Source organism: Ambystoma mexicanum, chromosome 6p (assembly GCF_040938575.1).
Source record: "Ambystoma mexicanum isolate Mex_15411 chromosome 6p, UKY_AmexF1_1, whole genome shotgun sequence".
Lineage (NCBI taxonomy): Eukaryota > Metazoa > Chordata > Amphibia > Caudata > Ambystomatidae > Ambystoma > Ambystoma mexicanum.
The window spans coordinates 1,154,429,026-1,154,452,085 of NC_090935.1; the positions used below are offsets into that span (position 1 = coordinate 1,154,429,026).

At 46.6% G+C, this 23,060-nt stretch overlaps 1 protein-coding gene across 7 annotated transcripts in view; it reads left to right on the forward strand.

Annotated features, from left to right (window-relative positions):
- The window catches only part of LOC138510254 (tight junction protein ZO-2-like), a 1,104,514-nt gene that overhangs the window by 762,094 nt on the left and 319,360 nt on the right, over nt 1-23,060 (forward strand). For all 7 annotated transcript variants that reach the window (XM_069625778.1, XM_069625777.1, XM_069625773.1 and 4 more), the window contains one exon: nt 14,100-14,208. In XM_069625778.1, the coding sequence (XP_069481879.1) occupies nt 14,100-14,208 (109 nt within the window). The remainder of the gene's footprint in view (nt 1-14,099; nt 14,209-23,060) is intronic.

Below are 23,060 nucleotides of genomic sequence, written 5' to 3' on the forward strand. Positions count from 1 at the left end.
AGTCTTCTGCATCTACTAACTTGGGTGTTAGGGATGCCTGGGCTTGGTAGGACATCAAAGACTAAAGAGGGGGAGAGAGACGGCCCTAGGGCCTACAAGAATGTCAATAAAAACCCTTGAACCACCTCTGAGCTTTAGAGGGATTGTTGTGCCATCTGTGACATTGAGCACACCTACAGCCCATCACGCACCTTTGTCTCAACTAGTTCTAGTAACACAAAATCGCTGTTCTATAAACTTCCATAGGAGAAAATTGCTTAGCATCTCAGGCAGCTTTTACTTCCTTTCTTTTTGATCAACATTTGCGTGATCCACAACCAATGATTACATACGTACCTCTACTTCCACAAGAATGTACCCCGTCTTTCAACCCCTTTGTATCTTTCCCTGTTTGTTTCATTGACATCCTACTCTTGCTTCTCTTTTCCTCTCACCCACTTTCCCGTGTTTCCTTTCCACCAAGGACAGTGGTTTGGTTTCCCCCGGTTAAGGGATGAATGCACCACTATATGGACAAGCCCCTGTGCTGTTTGTCCTGAAGGGTGGATGGGTACAATATAAAAGCTGTTTAATATATGAGAGGGTGTGGCGATTGGAGACATACCCAGGAGTGATAGGTTTGTTGCCATACACTTTATTTAAAACAAAACGAGAGAAAAACCTACCTAGCCCTATTACTAAAAGGGGGTTCCCTGCCTCAAACCAAACTAAGGGCTCTGTCAGGATGTCTGAAAAAGTATATAGTCCACGTTCCTGTGTCCAAAACCTATTTCCAGCCCTTACCTTCTCCAGCATGGGGTCTGGCATGGATTCACATGCTCATGAATATTCCCCGTCGTCAGGCTGGGAATCCTCGGTAAAGAAAAAACCAGTATCAGTTTCGTTTCTGATCTGTCTTTCGTAGTAATAACCAATCACTGGTCTCTGCGTCATACTGACCACAGCCAATGACTGCCCTCTACCTAAGCACCGCCTCTGGCAGCCATCTTCAGATTTTTACCGCACGTTCATGTGTTGGGATCCTCGTGCTATTGCTCTCGAGCGTTAGTGCTATTTTTTCGCGCTTTTTACAAAAAACTTCGATTCTTTCGGTCAAAAGAGCCTCAAGCTCCACCGATTCTACATCCGATCAACGGGGACCCGTGTCGGATTCATCTGTGCCCCTCAAGGGTGAAGATTTCGTCGAGCTACACTTCGGAGGACTCCAAAAGCTTCTCAGGCCCGGTCTCGGAGATGGCCCAGGAGAAGGGAAGCTCGACGCCCGGAAAGCTGTTCAGGGTCTGCCCTGGATGCCAGCTGCAGAACGTCTTCAAGGAGGACGAACACTCTTTCTGCCTTTACTGCCTTCATGAGGACAAGACGCACGTGGAGAAGGACTGTGCGTTTTGCGGCAACATGTCGGAACGGACCATGAAGGACCGCCATCAACGTCTCGCCAACTGGCTGGAGGGTAAGAGCCCGTCTGGCGAGAAGAAGAAGAAATCCGAGCGGTCTTCTAAGACCTTTGAGGGCGCCCCGGCGACGGGGGCCCAACATAAGGCCAAGCACCGCGAGTCCGCTGGCACCGGGAGCGCCGAACGGTCGGGCTCTACGGGCGCCAGGCAGGGCGCACCCTCCCCGGCACCACCAACCACGAGCCAACGCTCTGGGTCGGGTAAGAGGAAGGCCGAGCACCCGGCGAAGCTCCTGGAGAGGCCCCGGTCGAGCTCTAAGGCAGAGGAGGAGCGTGGCAGTGCCCCCTCCCTCAAGGATAAGGCGGTGAGCGCACCTAAGGTGGTGAAGGCCTTGATCCATCCGACCAAGCCCTCTATCGAAACGGTTGCGGCGGCCCTGGCTCAGCCTGTGGTGGCTGCACCAGTGGTGGCGACCTCAGGGCCCAGAATCTCCCTGCCTCCTCGGAGGGAGTCTTCCTTTGTGCCCATCGATAGGACCCCCGTGAAACCCCCCGTGGGGAAGAAGAAGGGGGGGCAGGGCGTCGTCGTAGAGTCGGCCTCAACCTCAGAAGAGGAGCTGATCGAGGTCTTAAGCCACGGCCTAGGCGTGGAAGAAGGCCAGCCCGTCGGAATGGACCCCGACGCAGGTGACGACGACGACATCGTCGAGGATACCGACGGGGCCCCTGCTCGCCCGTCGGATTCCCCTCTGCCAGCGCCGCAAGACAACTCGGCGGCCATTTTGTTGGCCATACAGTCCTTATGCTCCGAGATAAGGACGAGGCTACCGTTACCGACGGAGGAACCTCTCCCGTCGGGGGATCCAGAACCGGGACCTTCTGGTGTTCCCCCTACCAAGAAAAGAAGGATCCATCCACCACCTCCTTTTCAACCGTCGCGCCCCTTCCAGCCCTCCTCCCCGTCCATCCGAGGGGATGATACGGGGACTGACACGGCAGCGACTGGTACGGACGACGAGGCTTACGACGAGGATTTTCCGTCGTCGCCTCCGCCCGACGAGATCGGATCTTTCCACTCCATGATCTCCAGGGCTTCCGAGCTTTTCCAACTCTGCCCTGAGGAGAAGAAAAAGGAAGGCTTCCTTTATCAGCGGCGCGAGGCCAAGAGGAAGACGGTCCTCGCAGTGCCTCTGTTGGACGACATTTGGGATGAGGGCCTTTCCCTCCTCAAGAACCCTTCCACGACGCCAGCTAGAAGAGACCGGTACGAGAAAAAGTACCGGGTCCCGGACACGGCCCCCCTATGCCTCCGGGCGCAGCCTACCCCGGACTCCGTCGTCTCCGCGGCAGCCAGGAAGAAAGCGGGGGGGGGTGCGGCATCCACATCGACTTCCCCGCCGGACGGCGAGGGAAAGAAATTGGATACTATGGGGCGTAGAGTCATCTCGTCGGCAGCGACGACGATTAAAGCGGCCAACGCCTTGGCTATCATGGCCCGCTACGACAGGGAGCTCTGGTACAAGATGGCTCCCCTGCTGGATTTTCTGCCGGACGACAAGAGGGCGGAGGCCCTTGAGATCCTGCAGGAAGGTGAGGTGGCCTCGGACCACGCCATCACCGTGGCGACGGACATCGCCGACACTGGGTTCCGCCAGCTGGGCAACGGCGTTTGCCTTCGACGTCGTGGATGGCTCAAAGCTACGGACTTCCGGCAGGACGTCCAGACCAGAGTCCTGGACATGCCCTTCGACGGGAACTACCTGTTTGGGAAGACAGTGGACGATTCCCTTCAGGCCATCAAGGCGGATACGGAGACGGCCCGGGCCCTTGGAGTCCTGCAACGACGGACGCCCTTTCGGAGCGGCGGAGGCAAGGGCGCCTCCAAAGGTTCCGGCGGCGGTTTCGCTTCCTACCGTCAAGCGGCCCGCTCGTCGTCGCAAGAGGCCTACAGAGGACGAGGAAAGAACTTCACGTCCCTCAACTTCTCCTGGAGGTAAAGGCGATGCTCAGAAAGGGCGCCATCGAACTCGTCCCAAAGAGGCTTCGGGGCTCCGGAGTCTACTCGAGATACTTCCTCGTGAAGAAGAAGACGGGAGGATGGCGCCCCATCCTAGACCTGCGACGTCTGAACAAGTTCATCAAGGCGCAGAAGTTCCGGATGGTCACCCTCCAGCACGTCCTGGGTCAGCTGGAGGAAGGAGACTTCCTATCGTCGTTGGATTTGGAGGATGCCTACTTCCACATTCCCATCCTAAAGGGGCACCGCAAATTCCTCAGATTCGTGGTCCAAGGGCGTCATTACCAGTTCAAAGCCCTTCCCTTCGGACTACGGTCGGCACCCAGGGTATTCACCAAGTGCCTTGCACCGGTGGCGGCGCAGCTGCGCCGCGAGGGGATTCACGTCTACCCCTACCTGGACGACTGGCTCATCCGCGCCAAGACGAGGGAGCTCGCCGTGGTCCACACGGCAAGGACCGCCAACTCCTCACGGACCTGGGATTCTCCGTGAACTACGCCAAATCCCACCTGGTGCCCGCGCAAGTCGCACTGTTTCTGGGAGCGAGGCTCGACACAGTGTCCCTTCTGGCCTCCCCGTCGGAGGAGAGGACCAGGACCATCTTGGGCAAGGTGCAACGGATGTTGGTGGCCGACGCGGCCAAAGTGAGGTCCATCAAGTCCCTCCTCGGGATGATGTCTTCCTGCATCTACCTCATTCCCATGTGCAGGCTCCGGATGCGCCCGTTGCAAGAATTCCTGGATGCGCGCTGGATCCAGACGATGGGCAGCTTCGAGGAAAGGATCAAGCTCGACGAGAGTTTCCGACGAGCGATACGGTGGTGGGGCACCCGCGCGCATCTGACGGCGGGCATGGACTTCCAGACCCCAGCCCACCAGGAGACTGTGACCACGGATGCCTCCCTGGAAGGGTGGGGAGCGCACACCGAAAATCTGCACGCAAGAGGACTCTGGCTCCCGACGGAGAAGTCCCTACATATCAACGTCCTGGAGCTCCGTGCAGTGTTTTGGGCCCTCAGGTCCTTCCTTCCGTCCCTCAAGGGCAAGGTGGTGAGGATCTTCACCGACAACACCACCACCATGTTTTACATCAGGAAACAGGGCGGAACCAGGTCCCCGGCGCTGTCCAAGGAGGCGCAGGACCTGTGGCATTGGGCCGTCGCCCAAGGGATTTTTCTGGTGCCGTTTCATCTGGCAGGGATAAAAAACACCATCGCCGACTCACTCAGCAGGGAGCTGCGCTCGTGCCACGAGTGGGAGCTACGGCAGGATCTGGTGGATCGCCTCTTCCGACGGTGGGGCACACCCCAGATCGACCTGTTCGCGACGGCGACGAACACCAAGTGCCGGAGGTTCGCCAGCAGGTTTCCCCAGACGAGGAGCATGGGCGATGCTTTCTCGTTCCCCTGGGAGGGCCTGTTCCTCTACGCGTTCCCTCCCTTGCCTCTGCTAATCCGGCTCATCAACCAGCTCAAGAGGTCACGGTGCAGGATGATCCTCATCGCACCTGCGTGGCCGAGGCAGATATGGTTCCCGGACCTTCTGGACTTGTCAACGTCCCCGCCGATCAAGCTGCCAGCGGACGCGGATCTACTCTCCAGGGAAGGAGGCGCCATCCTCCACCACGACCCGAAGTCGCTGAACTTGCAGGCCTGGCTCCTGCAGCGCTAGAGTTTGGAGGATACGACATACCGGCCGATTGCAGAGAGGTTCTTGCAAAGGCCAGGGCGTCCTCGACTCTTAAATGCTACGGACACAAATGGAAGAGGTTCTCTGTCTGGTGCCACGCACAGAAGATTAACCCTCTACGGATTACGGCTCCCCAAGTACTGCCGTACCTGCTGACGCTGGCCAAAGCTGGTCTGGCACACGCGTCCATCAAGATTCATCTTGCTGCGATCTCCCGATACACCAGAACCACGGGCCGGACGTCCTTGTGGTCTCATCGTCTGGTGAAAGAGTTCATGAAGGGACTGTTCAGATCGTTCCCGCCGGTGAAGGCTCCGGCCCCGGCGTGGGAGCTCAACGTGGTGCTGACCAAGCTCATGGGACCTCCGTTCGAGCCTCTGCACTCGGCCCCGTTGAAGTTTCTATCGTGGAAAACAGCTTTTCTTGTGGCCATCACCTCCGCACGACGAGTGGGAGAGATTCAGGCCCTTTCCTGCAAGGCCCCGTACTTGACTTTCCACGACACGAGGGTAGTGCTCAGGACGCACCCCTCCTTCATGCCCAAGGTACCGTCGGACTTCCATCTCAACGAACCCTTGGTGTTACCTGTGTTTTTCCCGTCGCCTTCGTCGCCGGCTGAGAGGACTTTGCACTCGCTGGATGTAGCTAGAGCGCTGAAGTTCTACGTGGACCGCACGAAGGGTTTTCGGAAGACGTCACAACTCTTTGTGAACTTTGGACCTGTCAATCAGGGGAAGGCTCTCTCGAAGGCTTCCATCTCCAGATGGCTCTCCGGCTGTATCATGTGCTGTCACCGGTTGGCAAACCGACCGCTGCCTGGCCGTCCGAGAGCCCATTCCACCAGAGCGATCGCAGCTACCACGGCGTTCCTATCTGGTGTGCCCCTGCTGGACATATGCAGGGCTGCTACGTGGAGGTCGACGCACACCTTCACGAAATTCTACTGCGTCGACCGGGATTCCAGGGAGGAGTCCAGGGTCGGCCAAGCAGTGCTGCGCAACCTGTTCGCCTGAGGTGAGCCTGGTGAGGAGGTAAGATGCTTAATGTTGAGTTTATGTGATGCTTAATGTTGAGCCTTTGCCACCTCCCGTGGTTGTGCATGTGTGTACTGCTATGTATTCTTTATTCATGAGCATGTGAATCCATGCCAGACCCCATGCTGGAGAAGGAACAAGTTACTTACCTGTAACTGTTGTTCTCCAGCATGGGTCTGGCATGGATTCACATGCGAACCCTCCCGCCTACCCCTCTGCGGCTCTTCACTTGGTCATACTGCCACTTCACGTGCTTCCAAATCTGAAGATGGCTGCCAGAGGCGGTGCTTAGGTAGAGGGCAGTCATTGGCTGTGGTCAGTATGACGCAGAGACCAGTGATTGGTTATTACTACGAAAGACAGATCAGAAACGAAACTGATACTGGTTTTTTCTTTACCGAGGATTCCCAGCCTGACGACGGGGAATATTCATGAGCATGTGAATCCATGCCAGACCCATGCTGGAGAACAACAGTTACAGGTAAGTAACTTGTTCCTTAGCAATAAGCCAGAAAGGATGTGGGTCTTCTTGATCCAGAAGAGTGAATTAGAGTTCCAACCAGGGTTCCACTTTGAAGTAAAATAAAGTTCCAACATGTACCAAAACCAAGTTCCAAATGGTGTAAAACCAAGTTCCACAGTAGTAAAGTTCTTTGGCTTAAAAGAAAGCGAAGTTCCAACTCAAAATGTTGATGCCAAGAGAATGACTCCCCTCTCTTGGTCTCACTCGGGCTTCTTACTGTGGTTACAAACACCAGAGGAAATGTCTCCCCTCCCCGGGCTTTCTTTAGGCTCCTTACAATGTCAAGAGAGTGCCTTCCTTCTCTCATGCAATTCTCACAACACCAGGGTGGATGCTTCCCTTGGCCTGGCCTCTTTTTCTCTCACCTTGCTTTCAAGTCTCTGGGGTACGAGTCCCAAATCCGCAAGGTTCTCTGAAGTTTGGCAGATCTGGTTCACTAGCCAGCCTGTGACTATGAAGATGACTGATAATGGTAATATTTCTTTAGGTGCAGGTCCCAGACCAGTCTTCCTTGGTTTCTTTCTTGGGGCCTCAGGAAGGTTACTTTGCTTCCCCGAGTTTCCCTTCTTCTCCTGTTTGGCCATGTCAGGGTATCCCGCTGCTCCCTTCTGCCCCTACGAACTGTCCTGGTCACCCCTGTACCTTTAGGGTCTCTACTGGTAGTCTTTGGTTGGTTTTGGTGTCTTTCTGCTTCTGTTTTGGACTTCTGCAGTCTTCTCACCCCTCCCTTCTCCAGTGTGCTGCAGCAGCTCTGCAGCATGTGTTTCCATTGGTTCCCCCAGGGTGGGTTAGGCTCTCTGTCAGGTCCTTTGAAAACGGATTCTCCTGGGCTCCCACCAGTCCTCAGCACTTTGCCCGCGTGCAATGGTTTCCCTTCCTTCTGACACAGCCTCTGGTCCACAGCTTCTTGCGCGACAGCACATCATTCCTGCTCCTTGCTCCTCCAGGGAGGGCTTCTCTCATACTTCCGGAGTCGGTCTTCCCTTTTATATTGGCTCTGACCAATAGGACTTGGGGAAACATTAGACCCTTCACCATGGTTCCTATAGGTAATCCTCGTACCTCCACACTCGTCTCATTCAGGCCCGGCTCCAGGAATTTTCATCTGGGTGGGCCAGGGTTGTGACCAGGGGGGCCCACATTCCATTGGGTGTGGGTCTAGGAGAACCCTATTCAAAGTGCTGGCGTTGATCCAGATTTTACAGATCTCCAAAAATAAATTTGCACACCTCTATAAAAAAGTACATAGCAAAAGAGAAGCAAGGAAAATCGTATTGCAACATCAATCTACCTGTCTTCCCTTCCCATCTGCTCGCCCCTTTCTGTTATATCTGATCCTCCTTCACCTTTCACCATCCAGACACGTTCCTTCAGCTGCCCTAATCACTGTTCCCATTTACCTACCCTTTCACCTGTTCACACCAGCACCCAGCATGCATTTCCTGGCCTGGCTTAAGAGAATTCAGGGCGATGCCTCCTCCTCTTCCTCTGAGAGGGCTGAGCAGATGGATGGTGCCTGTGGCTACTCCCAGCGGGCCCCGAAGGGGATGCTTGTGCTCCCTCCATCCTGTTGTGAAAGATAGACCCCCCCCCCCCACAATACTGAAGCAAGGAATAGGAGATTTTGTTTCCTACAAAATTACATTTTTTTCTAGCTTTTTTTTATTTCATGAATAGAACATACCATGACCAATCAATACAGGTAGTCTTGTTGATCTTAACAATATTTAGAGCACAATAACATATCCTCCAATAACATACACATGTATACAATTCTCCCTTCACCCACCCATTCCACAAATGCCCCATCCTTTCCAACTGAACCCCTACATTAGTCCCATTCTGAATGTCTCCCATCAATGGTTCATGTCCAATATTAAATTTGAAACACAAAATGTTATATTTTGTTGCATTTTCGCAGCACATTTTAATTAATTTGAGAGTGCAAGGCTGTTCTTGGGTTGTAAGGGCTGCATCAGGAGGCAGACGGTGCTGGTTGAGGGTATTCCAGCCTCCTGGTATCGCTCCTGGTGGAGTAATGCATGAAGGAGCGGGTCTTGCTCCTCTGTCATGCCCCTATACATCATTGTCTGGTACATACTGTTTACATCCTGGTTATAAAATGCAATTGTCGAGATGACTCTTTGTTTGATGTATTCACTGGTAATGAATGACACAATTTTGTTCAATAAATGTGGCCTGGATATTTTCAAAGTTGGGGGGGGGGGCGGGGGTGTGTGTGTGTGCGTGCGTGCGTGCGTCCGTGCGTCCGTCTGTCCGTCCGTCCGTCCCCCCCTAATGCCTGTGCTGGCCATCTATTAAATCATGAGTGATAATTTTGGGAATAGCTTGTAATGCAAACTGAATCCCTTCTAGGGGCACCTACTTTTAACAGGCAAGGCATAGTGAAATAAAAAAAATATGCTGAGGATCACACACTTTGGTTGAGTGGTAAAGCCATAATTTCAGCGTAACCTGAAATATAGATATTTGACCAAACATCTGCAGAGCTCAAGTTGGTACACATATGTGTTGTAGTTTGGCTTCCAATAACTAAAATAATACTAAATTGTATACAGTTTACTTAAAAATGCACCAGTCACATGATAAACCAACTTGACAATGTATTCATCATTGTAGAAACATGTCGATGAAAAGATTAAGATGGGGCATTTTGTTTTCAATCCTGAACTGCATAGAGCAGAATTCTCCTGTTTGCGCTTTTTTGCAAAAGGGGCCATTCATTAATTTTAATTGTTTCCACCAAGTACTGGAAAAGTAAAGATTAAAACAGGTGAAAATCGCTTTTGATCTTTACTTTACCACTACGTGTCTGGAAACGTTTAAATCACCTCCACAATTAATGATTGTGGGAGTCATCCGCAATGGATTCCTTTTGACTCTGTCCGCTTTTACCACGTGTAAAAGTCGGCAGATCTCATAGGAATCCATTGGATTTCAGCCAATTTAAAAATACATGCTGCTGGAATGCCAATAGGATTTGGCAGGGGGGCCTTGTTAAGTCTGATCTGCTCTCCAACTTCACTTGGCAAATCATACAAAATCCTGTAGCTCATACAAAGTGGAGCTAAATGCATTTAGCGCCACTTCTTCCACTCTGCTTGACCTGGAAAAGAATCCCTTATGACTGTAGCTTTATTTTCCCCAACCTGAATGGAAGCCTACAAGCTCCAGCATAGCAATGAATGAGAATTTACAAAAAATCTCTTACAGACACAAAGTGAAATGAAATGCATGTCAAGGTTATTGTTTCACACAGCTTGTTCTGTATCCCCTTAATTACTAATCGCCTAACAATCACACTTAAACAGCTTCTTAAAACCCTATATATTCAAGTGCCACAGCAATGATCACTGCCTTTTTACCTTTTCTCATTTCGAATTTATTTATTTATTGAATTTATTTCTAAAGCACAATGACAGTGGCCCGGGGGCATAAGAGCGTTGACATGACATACAAAAAAAAAACATAAAGCTCAGCGAAGCCTAAGGAGAAACCTGAGAGAAACTAGTGGAGGTCAAGGATCCATTTACTCAAAAGGCAAGGTTTTCAGGACACGTTTGAACCTGGGAAGACTGGCACACAGCCTCAAATCAGGCAGGAGAGTATTCCACAAGTGAGGAATTGTGGCTGGGAAGCATCCATTTTGCACCTGTACCAGTTTGGCCTTTGGGGTGAAAAGCAACCCTGTGTTATTGGATCTTAGATTACGGCTGTTAGATAGCCACTTCAACTGTGCTGCCATATAAAAAGGGCTTATTCCATACATGCAAGCCCCTGAAATGCAAAGGGTACGAAACTTGATTCTCTTTGTAATAGGTAGTCAATGTAATGCTCGGTTTGCTGTTGAGACATGATCTGTTTTGCGCATCCCCATAACGACCCTAACTGCATTGGTATGGACAGCTTGCAGACGATTGAGCTCTCCTTTGCCTACCCTAAGTAGACTGCTGCCACAGAAGTCCGGGCGGCTCCCTATGATCACAACCTCAAGGAATTGTCTGAGTTGTGCCAAAAGTATAATGTAATATAATGTTGAGTTTGACACTAGGCTGCTGATATGGGACCTCAATCGTGACTCCCAAGGTTTTTATTGTTTTTTCAAAGTGGGGAGCAGACGGTCTGCGATTTGAAAGAATGAATAGGACTGATCAAGCTGGCGCCACTTGGGGCTGGTGCCCAGGATAGTAATCTCAGTTTTTAAGTTATTCAAGGCTAGGCCATTATTGCAGCATCCAGAGCTCGATTTGGTTGTATGTGGCATTAATGACCTCAGTGTCTTTGGAGTGGTCACCTGATAAAGTGAAAAGACACTGAGTATCAACAGCATATTTGGCATAGCATATCCTACTGTAAATAATCTGCCTCTGAGACTTGTTAAAAGATACAACCTCTATGGTAGGGCCTGTTCAGCCCTGATGTTTGCATGTGAGGGGTGATGGTAGAGCAGGGGAGGGGCATTGGCATGTGTCCCTTGTCTAAATGTTAAATCCACCTCTGATTGTACTCTTTAGTAAATATTGAAATACTGATTTTTATTTATAAAATATGTACACCTTATATACTTTGCCCTGGAACATTATAGAAAACGCTCCTCTTTTTTGTTTATTTTCTGGGTGTTCATGTTTAATTTCTGGCACTCCCTAAACACCCAGCACCCAAGATTTACATCATACTTTGCAAACTCTGTAAAGTTACTCAACAGATTAAGGTTATGAAGTCAGTACTTATCAGTTTGAATCATGAAACATTCTGTCAGAGTAGACTAGGCTTCCAAACAAAGATACACTCTGTTTAGGTCGGAGCCCCACTGGTAAGTATGCATGAGAAGATCTAAAACTTGTCAAAACTTGCCAACCTAGCCTAATAATTTTCAGGTAGGGCCTTGTTGGACCAGCTCAGTGCAGCTTGATTCCCAAGGCGTAGCCAGCAAGACACCCACATCTGGGCATATACACATTAACTTAGGGAGACAAACAGAAGCCAACATGCATCCGCAAAGCCAACGGCTTGGGCTTTTGATTAGGCATGGATAGGCATTTGCCAGACACTTCCATAAGGGCACCACATAAGGGCACCACATGGTCATAAAATGGGAACAGCTGGAAAATGGTGGCAGTAACTGGGCATATGATGGCATTGCCTGGCAAATGTCTAATACCTATAAGCAAGCCAAACCGGATGGAATGTGATTGCTTGTTTAAGACATGACTTCAGTGCAATCACAGAGGCATTGCCAAATATATTGCTTATAAAATCAACTGGCTGAAGACGCACATTAAGAGAATTTTATTACACCACGAGCTTATTTACACAGGTAATTAAGTAATTAAACGCTCAAAAGAATGCTTAGATATAACACTGACAGGCCCTATACAGCAACATGTTTGGTGTTACTTTGTTATAGAGCTTGCTCATAGAGTTCTAGAAACGTTAGGTTCTTCTGGTGAGGTATGAACACAGCCATGGCTAGTCATTAGGTGGGTAAATGAACAGACACACCCATAGGAGGTGTGTTTCTTCTCACATTTTATCGCCATCCTAGCTGCGTTTCACTGCAGGTGTTCTGGTTGTACCTAATATGTAAAAAGTCTATGAATCAATTAAAACCACCGTCATTGCTCTGGCCAGCCTTGCATACTATTGTTTGCATATCAGCCTTGGCCCTGTCACTAATATCAGAAGCCCGTCCCAAACCTCTAGACCACAGGGCCTAAAAATCCATGTGGTTACTTGTGTTCCAGTGAAGATGGAAATTGAGAATGACCTGCACCTTTTGGTGGCAGCACCAAAAGTCATTTGCTAATCTCTTGTCCCCTTCTCTAATGATACAGACATACTGCAAAATGATATCATGGAATGTTGCGCAGAGCAACGGTAGTGGTAATGTTTAATTCAAAGTCCTGCATGTATCACTTTTTGATTTTACTACACCCTCCCCTCCAGAATTACATTTTTGTTACAACCAACCTTATCTTTTGACTTATACTCAAGTAGTTAATGCAGCAGAATATATACTTTGAATGTAATTTGTAAGGACCCCAAGTCAGGTGACGCACCTTGCGCAGAAATCTGTGTTCAAGCATCTTACCTGTCACTTATATAACTTGATACAGTTAACCATTTTATTAAGCATGATGTGAAAAACCATTATATTCTCACAAAAAATAAACACAATTTAAAATACAGAAACCAACATTGTGATTGTAGGTTTGAGAAAATAGTTGTAGGCAGCCTGCTTGAATATGTGTGCTACCTCACTTAGAGGAGGTGTGTGTGGCTCTCCATCTCTCTGGTTATTTGTACTTTCATGGCTGTGGGGCATAAATCATTATCTAGGGCAATAAAACAAATCCTGCAGTTCAGCCTCTCAGAATGTCTTTGAGGTTGCTAATTAATGTTTAGAGTGCCGTCCATCCCCCCACTCCCTTGGTTACTAGTGGTGTATCACACCACTGACATGGCCTCCTTTCTAGGGGTGGCCAGGGGCTGGATCTGGGGGAGGGGCTGGCCCCCCTGGCCCACCTGCTGGAGCCGGGCCTGGTCTCATTACTGTTCTTGAGGACTCCTAGTGAGTCAGTGGAACTCTTCCTCGTCCCAGTATTTTTAAGAGCGACCGAGTTCTCATGCAAAGGGGCTCCCTCCTACTAAAGAGGGGAAAACATCCCTGATTCGCCACATATAACACTACACCAAGATTTGTTGGTATATCGCAGTCGCACTCCTAGAAGGACTGTTCAGGCACGAATTGCTCATTGGGCAGTGTCCTGCATTTTAAAAAGTTAGGCAAATGATGGAAACTATCCTTCTAAGGGGATTCATGTTCCTGCTATGAAATTAAGACTTGGTTTGAAGCAGTCCCTGTCCGTGTCCCTCTTGATAGCATTTGTTGAGCATCCATGTGCACTAAGTGGATGCATTCTTGTGATCAAACACTGTCTAGTCCAGCCCTTCTGAAGAAACTCTTACCTAAATTGAGAATATTGGATCTGAGTAACGTGAATGCGTGTGTGCATGTGTGTACCTTTTACTGGTAGTTCTTAGTTGCTCTTCATTCAGTCAAATCCACCCTCCAACCCCTTTACAAGTGTATACCTTTTCATTTGTTAAAGTGAAAAGAACTGTGGTGCTGGTCACCAGCAGGTGCAAAAGAGAGCAGCATAGACTGGGCATGCTCAGGTTTCCTTTTTGAAAGAAGGGTTTCTTGTTTTTTTTTATTCCATGTTTATACTGTCGGGGAATGCCATGCATTTGAAGGAGTGGGACTAAGGACTGCTAATACAAGATTTAGTACAGTGGGGAAGTTGTAACGTTTGATTGTGAAAAGGTGGCTGTGTGAAGCGTGAAGCTCATAATTCAATATAATGTTAAATCTGCAGTTTGAGCGGCATGTTGTTTATGAATACGTTTAACTCTGAATCAGGTGAATGACCAGGACTTCAGGTGCATTGTTCGGGAAGATGCGGTTCTCTACCTCCTAGAAATCCCAAAAGGTGAAGATGTCACCATTCTGGCCCAGAGCAAATATGACGGTAAGCATAGTTTCTAAAAGTATTCAGCAGTTTGTGTTCAATTGTTAATGAATGTGCTCAGATTGCTTTTCTGGTTTTAGTTCACTTGCCCCAAGAAATGTGATTCCCAAATTAGTAATAGAATTGTTTGTTAGTTTAATGGGCCCACGCAGTGATTGGTCTTCTTTTCAAAGTGGGCCGATAGAAATGTATAACAAAATGGCAAATAGCACCCCAAAGTATCCAGGCAGTACCTGTTCCTGCTTAATCTAAATATGCAGAACGTGCACAGTCTCCACTGTAAAATGTCTTGATCTGGTGTCTCTCTAATTGTTATTTTGGTACCCTTTTGAATCACTTTAACATTTGTCTTTCCAATTCTTCTGGGTGATTGACTGCCAAGTTCTCTTTCTTTGAAAGACTATTTTCTAATGTTACTTTTGAACCTTCCCGACCTTGTCTTCCATTTTGACATTTGCCCTGGAGTACTCTTCCTCACAACAATACTTGCCTCTCTTCCCGCCTATTCACTATAAAATAAAATGTGAACCTGCATACTGCATTGCACTTTCCTTTCTCCTCAGTTGTAGGCCTCTGCATAGTTTTGACTTGGGACGCTAAGTCATTCACCATTTTGGTAGCTCCTTGAACAGTCCAGGTATGGCCTCTCCAGTGATGACTATAGTGGTACAACGTCCATTTATGCTTCTTAAACTTGCTTCCTGTTTAACCCCTTTCACTCCCTATGTTCTTGTTTTATTGTTTATCAATGCTGCGCTGATCAGAAAGGTTATGAGACCAGCTGATGACATTTAGGACATTGCCTTCCAACCCGTTCTACTCTTTAGGTTTTTTCTTCCTCTAATAAATTACTGAGCAGTTCGCTGCACTCATGTAGCTTTTTAAAGTCCCAACACGTTTTTCATCTTCATTGGAGTATCAACAACGTGATTGATCTTCAAGATAGTCGCAAAAATATATACCAAACCATCTTGATTCTCTGCGGTGTCACCTCTTAGTGCATTTAAGTAACCTGAGCTGGTGTCTAATAGGCACCAACTTACACACAATGTGTTTTTTCTCTGTATACCAGCACACTTTCATAGACTGTTCTTAGGCCATTTTACGGACCCCACTTCTGTGCTAAACCTGTTGGACTTGTGTAGGAGACAGCTGTATGGAACAGCATTTAAGTATTTATTGAAATACTTGTAGATCACCTCAAATGAATGCGCTCTCTTGAGCTCGTATGCCAGGTGCAGCATACTGCCCTTTTATAGCAACCCCTGCTCATTTGGGCTAGCTTTCCTTAAACATGTTGGCTTTGCCCTCCAAAAATGGTTAAATTCCCTGCCACTTTAAAAACTTGTGAAGTTAACTGGCCATTATCGGTTTCCTTAATTACCCAGTCAAATGACTTCAGTTGGTAAGCTTGACTTATGAAGCAAGAAACAAAGATTAGGTGAAAACCCAATCATGCAGCCGCTCTCTGGAATCCCATACTGGGTTCTATATTAGTTGTAATTTCACTATGTATAGTTCCTTCGATCTAATTCTTGAAAAAATACAAAAGTCAAATATATAGTGATTTTTCAATGTTGAAAATTATTTTATAGAAAGAAGTGACTAGTAGCCACCAAAATTGTTCTTCGTGAGGAAGAGATTGCCATAAAATCTGAAGACTTATTTGGAATCTCGGTCGGACTCTCTTGTGTCTCCAATTCGTTAAAGAAGACTTTGTTTAAGTTTACGAACAAACTTGTAAAGTTCTATCTTCGTGTCAAACAAGGTGGTACCGTAAGTCGGAACGAAGCTGAGACCTTTCTGTAGAGTCTCTTCCTCTGCCTTGTTGAGTCGCCTCCCCGAAATGTTAACGACTAACTTTTCTTCTGCTGTAATCTCGTTAGGGGTTTGTTTCTTGTGTTGCCTCCTCCCCCTGCGGGTTCTTTTTGGCGGGCGCCTAAAAAAGACACAGCAGACGGAGCTCGTGCCAAAGAGCTTGTTGTTTGTGCGAGATTCCAGACTTTCAAGAATTTAGAGTCAAAAGTGGGTTTGTTCCACCCATTACGGTACCATCCATAGAAATATTCCAGAGACTAGTCACTCGGGACCTTGAACGTATCAGCTACAGAAATCCTCCGTACAGGAACTTAAAACCACACGAGATGAGATTGATTAGAGACCTGTTTAGTGACAAGAGTATTACCATTCGTCCTGCAGATAAGGGAGGAGCCTTGGTTATTCAGAATACATGTGACTATGATGCTGAATGTAGAAGACAGCTCCAAGACCAGACTACATATGCTAGTTTGGACCATGATCCCACCCTTTCGATTAAACAGAATTTGAAGAGCCTCCTAGATAAAGCATTTGAATTGGATTGGATCGACGAGCATACACAAAAATCTCTCTCGAAAGAACATCCGAGAATACCAAATTTCTATACGCTGCCAAAAATCCAGAAAGATGCCATCAAACCACCAGGTAGACCAATTGTTGCAGGGATAGAGAGCATCAACCAACCTTTAGGGATCTATATAGATTTCTTCCTACAGCCATTGATACAAGAGACCAATACCTACACAAGGGATACTACCCATTGCCTGCAAAAGCTTAGCTCATTGACACCTTTGCCTGAAGATCTGTTGTTTACTATAGACGTGAAGAGTTTATACACCTCTATACCCCACGACCTGGGAATGGAGGCTGTAGAATGGCTGTTACTGAAAGCACCCGAGATACGGGCCCAGAAGGAATTCATACTGGCATTATTACAATTCATTGCTGAGAACTCCTATTTTCAGTATGGCAACCAATTTTTTTCTACAAACTGCAGGGACTTCAATGGGAGCTACCATGGCACCCTCATATGCCAACAGTTTCATGTATAAATTTGAAACAGACCATGTATTGAATAAACAGGAATGGAACAAGGACATCCGTATCTGGACGAGATACATAGACGACATCTTTGGAATTTGGAAAGGAACCAGAGAGTCTTTTGAAACATTTTTTGTGTATCTAAACAGCATCGACCAAAGGGTACAGTTCACTAGAGAGATCTCATATGAAATCATAACATTTCTTGATGTACAAGTCAGAAAGCAACTCACTAGCTACAGCACTTCACTGTTTCGGAAAGAGACTGATCGGAATAATCTCCTGCACCGACTCAGCTTCCATCAGCCGAGCCTACTGAAGAATCTACCATACAGCCAATTACTTAGGGTCAAGAAAATAGTGAGTGATCCTGAAGACTACAGAATGCAACAGATGGAAATGAAAGAAAAATTTCTGGCCCGGGGATATAAGCAGGGTGAACTCGATCTGGCATCTGACAGAGTTGATGCCATATCACGAGAGACTCTATTATCAGAGCAGAATCCCAAAAGTAAGAGAATTGAAGTCACCAGTATTTGTATCCAAGTTCTCTACACAAAGTAACAAAATCAAGAAAACTATTATGAAGCATTGGGAGATTTTCAAGAATGATATTCGAGTTCAAGATATTTTTAGTGAAAAACCAATCTTTGCATACCAACGCAGTAGGAACCTAAGGGATGAATTGGTGCAGACGAAACCTACAGTCAGGGAACCTATGACACAGCGAACTGGGACATATCCTTGTTTACAGTGTGTCAACTGTAATTTTGTTATTAAAGGAAACTCCATTAACCATCCAAGGACGGGGCAGAAGATTATGCTTAAGACTTTTGCTACATGTGACAGTAGTAATATCATCTAAGGCATTAAATGCCCGTGTGGGAAATTTTATGTGGGACAGTCAACCCGAACAGCCAAATTGAGGTGGGGTGAACACCGATCTTGTATTCGTAATGCAAACATCAATTCAGCAGTGGCACGACATTGGATGGCCAATGGACATAACGTGTCCCAAATAAAATTCGTGATTTTGGAAGCTTTGACCAAGAATAACCCTCATGAGGATTTATGCCAACGTTTGAGTCGCAGAGAGACATATTGGATTGACAAACTTGGCAGTCTGGCACCCAATGGGTTAAATGAGGAGATCAACTTTCACTGTTTTCTCTAATTGTTTTCTCTAATTGTTTTCTTACATTGCATTTAGCATCATTTGGTTTAGATTGACACCAGTACGTATATGACCTGAATGTTGAGGGTCACTTGAATGTATATGAATAGATGTTTCCCATGTTTAAATGATGTCCTGCATGCTGCGCATCCTGGAGTTCCCCCAGGACCCGAGGTGCCGTCTGTCTAGACGACACCACTAGCGGCATTAAGGCACATACTATTAATATAAGGTACAGCCCTAGGGTTGCTCCCTAGGCTCCATCCATCCTACTTAGGCACGTTCATAATTAGTATAGCCTCATCTGAGGTGCTCATATAACAGCCATTACATTTATCTAAATGGGTTCATTCAATGGGTTCATTCAATCTTAGTATTTTTTCTATGTCCATGGATGACAGATTTCTTTTTTGATTCTTAGGCGATTACTTTCATCATTACTGCCCCAGGAGGTCCAGTAATTAGATATTTTGATCATATTGAGTTTATTGACCAGTTCTCAGACACGGGTCGTGGCTCGTGTTCATAGAGCCGTGATCACGTGTCTTACTGAGTTGCTTGGCTGCACACCGATGCAAGGAGGACATTCTGCCTTCAATCACGTGTCTTATTAAACCAAGTTGCTCAGCAACGCGCCGATGCAACGAAGGCAGTCTGCTTTGAGCAGACGCTGAGAGAACTTCTCCGCTTCGTTCTTTGCATATTGTGAGTTACAATCCACGTCTGTTTATTTCTATTTAGCGTTTAGCTACACTTTGGATAGATCCTTTATATATATTCACTTTACCATTCACAGCACCTGCTCGCCGTACACGGTGGAGCAGCCTGACCTCTGAAACATAGATTTCGCCATTACTCACCTATATCAGGTAATGGACCCGATTCCCTCCATTTGGTTATAGGATAACTTTACTTGCCTTTGTACTGATTTGTTTCTTATTTTATATCTTTTGACCTGCCTTCTGATCCGGCTCATTACATTGTCGGGTATGTGTTTACCTTCATTTTTTCAACTATTTGGATGATGACTGTTCATACTGTTATTTATGTACTTACGCTGTTTCTAATATGGGAATTATTTTATATTGGATATTAATCTTGGGATGGTTGGCACAATTGCATGTGAATGTTATGTGTTTATTGTTTTAGACTTGCCCTGATGAAGGAATTTGTTATATTCCGAAATGCATTGGCACAAAAATAAGTCTTCAGATAGAGTGATTTATGGCAATCTCTTCCTCACGAAGAACAATTTTGGTGGCTACTAGTCACTTCTTTCTATAAAATAATTTTCAACATTGAAAAATCACTATATATTTGACTTTTGTATTTTTTCAAGAATTAGATCGAAGGAACTATACATAGTGAAATTACAACTAATATAGAACCCAGTATGGGATTCCAGAGAGCGGCTGCATGATTGGGTTTTCACCTAATCTTTGTTTCTTGCTGTATTTTTTGGGTTTTGGTGTCTCCAGGCCTTTATCAGCCAGCTCCTGCATAGAGGATCTAACTTCCTAACAAAGACTTATTACACTAGAAACCTTTGATAACGCCAGAAGGACTCGATACCCCTGTGGTGCCCACTCAAATTTGCTTCAAGCTTGACTTATGAAACCATCCCATTACAAAGCATTTGACTGTTAGATCCTTCATAAGTAATTCGATGAATTTCTCCCATACTAGTGAACTGGCTTCATACTAGACTAGCGTCCTTCGAGCGGAAATTGTGTAAAGTGTCAATACATTTGCATGCGTGCCAGCCAGTGTCTTTCCTCTTTGAGCACTTACCCACTGACGTTTTTTTTTTGTTACTTCATCAGAATTGCTTCTTTTGTAAATAGACTAGAACTCATCTTCCCTGCGTTCATTTGCTTGTCCTTCATCTGTTGTCTCTCACCAGTGTGTTGTGAATATTAAACACATATATTTGTAATCTAATGACTCTCCCTGCCCTGGGTTCAGGGTATATGGGGTCACCAACCTATACCTAAGCAAACAGCCAGTCGCTAAAGGGTTAACTGTGGGTGAGCATTCAAGGTAGTGAGCAGATGGTTGCGCATACTCGATAACACAGCATTACTTTGCATGCAGGAATGTCTATAAATATGTATTTTCGGAAAATAAACTTTGATGAATCAGCTCATTTGGGTACTAAGTTTGAAAGTTGATATGCCTCCGAGTACTTTTAGTAATACTTGAGTTTGAGTTTGAGTTTATTATTTATAGCGCGCGCCAGACCCGAGGGTAACCGGGCGCGTTGTTCAAGGATACTTTAAACTTTACAGGTTACACATGATTACAAGTAGTGGTTATACATAGTAGAGATTACATAATGCAGGCCATGGTATATACATATAACATAATATAAACAGGAAATATGCAGTAGGGAGATAAAGGGTATATAATTATGTACATAGTACGTTTGTAGAACAGTGGTTATGGACTATCGGTCATTTTCTTTGATCCAATTGATACAGTTGGATCTGAAGAGAGCGTAGGATTGGGGAGATCTCAGGCCGGGCGGGAGGTCTTGCAGATCAACTGGGAGTTAGTTTGTCAAAGTAATGAATGGGAGGGATGGAGCAGGTTATTGGAATACTGTAACTGATGCTATGTAGTACCGTAATGTTAAAGGGACTAAAGTTTAAGTTAAGCCCATTGTTAAATATAAGACTTTGCTTTTGGAACACTTGGCTGCCGGTTTGAAGGCAATCCAAGTACAGATGAACTTGTGTCCAGATATCTTCAGCAAGATGAGGACAGTGGTTGCTGTGTTCCAAAGGCCAGCAGTGTGGTTTGGTGATGAAGAAGAGGATTTTCAATGAAGAAGTACTTCTGCAAAATTGTAGTTACTGCTACAGTGCCAAAAGTACTGATGCATTTGTGTTACAGTGCAGCTTTAAATTTTTTTGAGAATGCAGGTGCTGTACCGGGAATTGCAGATGGTGTCCAACAAATGCAGTACAGAATGCAGATGTACTCTAAGGAGTGTGAAGGCATCATGAAGTATGAGACAGACAACGGATTCAACTTTCAAAACAAAATGGTTTATTAAGTTAAATTTCAGGATGGTATAAGGCCTAACTTTCCCTATGCTAACGTGGGATTTCCCTACCTGATCAAAACTAAGCAATGTCTCAGTCAAAGAGTTCAACTTAAGTCTGTCTCCAAAACCTATCCTTGCCCTCACAACTAAAGCTAACAATGTGTAGGGATGCCAAAAATGAAAGAAATGGAGATCAACGCAAAGTTCTGAGCTTCGTCCAACTCTTAGTTTCCTTTTCAATTCCACTTCCCCAAGTCCAAGAAAGTTCCACAAGTCTCAAGATTACCTTTCCCAGGTTCAGACACTTCAACACAATTCACGGGGTTCCCTTCCCCAAGTTCAAAGTACCACAGCTGAAAAGAAAAGGGGTCTTGAGGCTCTGCCCTCAAGACAGCATTTTCAGTTCATCAAGTCTCAGGGATCCCTTCCCCAAGACTTCAACGCAGCAGCTTGTCTCAATGTAACAACTAGTATTTGTTTCAGTCTCTCAAAGTTCAACGCCACACTTGGCAAACCCGACCCTTCTTCTGGATGGCAGCACCAGTTTGCTTACAGTGCCTCTCCTTGGTTCATTCCACAATGTCCTTAACTTTCCCAATTTAGAGCTCACTGGTGTAGGTGCAGCTTTTGGACCAGACAGTCCACCCATCCCAGGTTGCGAAACCAAGAACCCGATGCTTTCCAACCCACACAGGTTATTCTGTACTTGCCCCTCTGTACAGATTCACATTCACATTTATTTAGTTTTCCTTAGTTAGCTTGTTGACTTTATGGGCAGTTTCACTCTTTCCTGGCTTCTCCTAGTTTAGCCTCTTTGCTTGGCCACAACATGTCGCGCAACTCTTGCTAGTCTTTGGCCTGGCCACATTCTGCCCATTCATAAAGTTCACTCTGTGGTGTCCTGGTTCATGCCTCACCTTTTGAATGGATTTTTTCCTCCCACGTATTCCTCTTCTTATCTTAGTTTCCAGCGTTGGCTGCTTCGGAAATGTTTTCTCTCGGCAGAGGGCTATGTGCGTCGAGACGGTAAACTCGATGTCCCTTGAGGGCTTCCATCTCAGCTGATGTCATCGTCGAGTACGTATACCACATGCAGCACTCGTTGGCTACAGTTCTGTTTTTCCACGAATGCGATTGCTTCGAGATTAACAGCATGCTTCAGTTTTCTTTGAAAACTTATCGGAAATGCCCTCATCTTCAACTCCGAATACTCTGAAGACGGGCTTCAAAAAGTGTATAAAATGCTGCGCCAGGATGTCGATCACAGACCCGCAGAAGATATGCCTCTGGTGCCTGGGCGTCAAGCATGTAACCGACGACTGCTGATCCTGTCAGTCTATGATGGCTAAGGCCTTAAAAGAGCACAAATCTAAACTTGTGGTGGGTAGGATTGTCCCCAAATCCCTGTCCGATAATTGGGTCATCTCTCAAAAAAACGACCCTACGCGAGGAGCAGACACTCCTACTCTTCGGAAAAATCAAAGAGAAGGCATAGATCACCTTCTTCCTCGTCTTCCTCAGAAAGGAGTATAGTCTGTCCAACTAAATCTTCCTCCAAGGAGGAAGAAAATTCGCAAAATCTACGAAGATCTGGCCTCCAACCTAGAAGCATCAGAAAATGGCCATACTACGGACAAAGACGAGCATGACGGCAAGGTGAAACACTACGCGCCCACGAGCTCGGGTCATCAGTCGAAGACTACTCGAGAGTCCTCGAGATGAGAAATCGTCGAAGAAAACGTCAAGTCGAGGGCTAAATCCCTCGAAGCG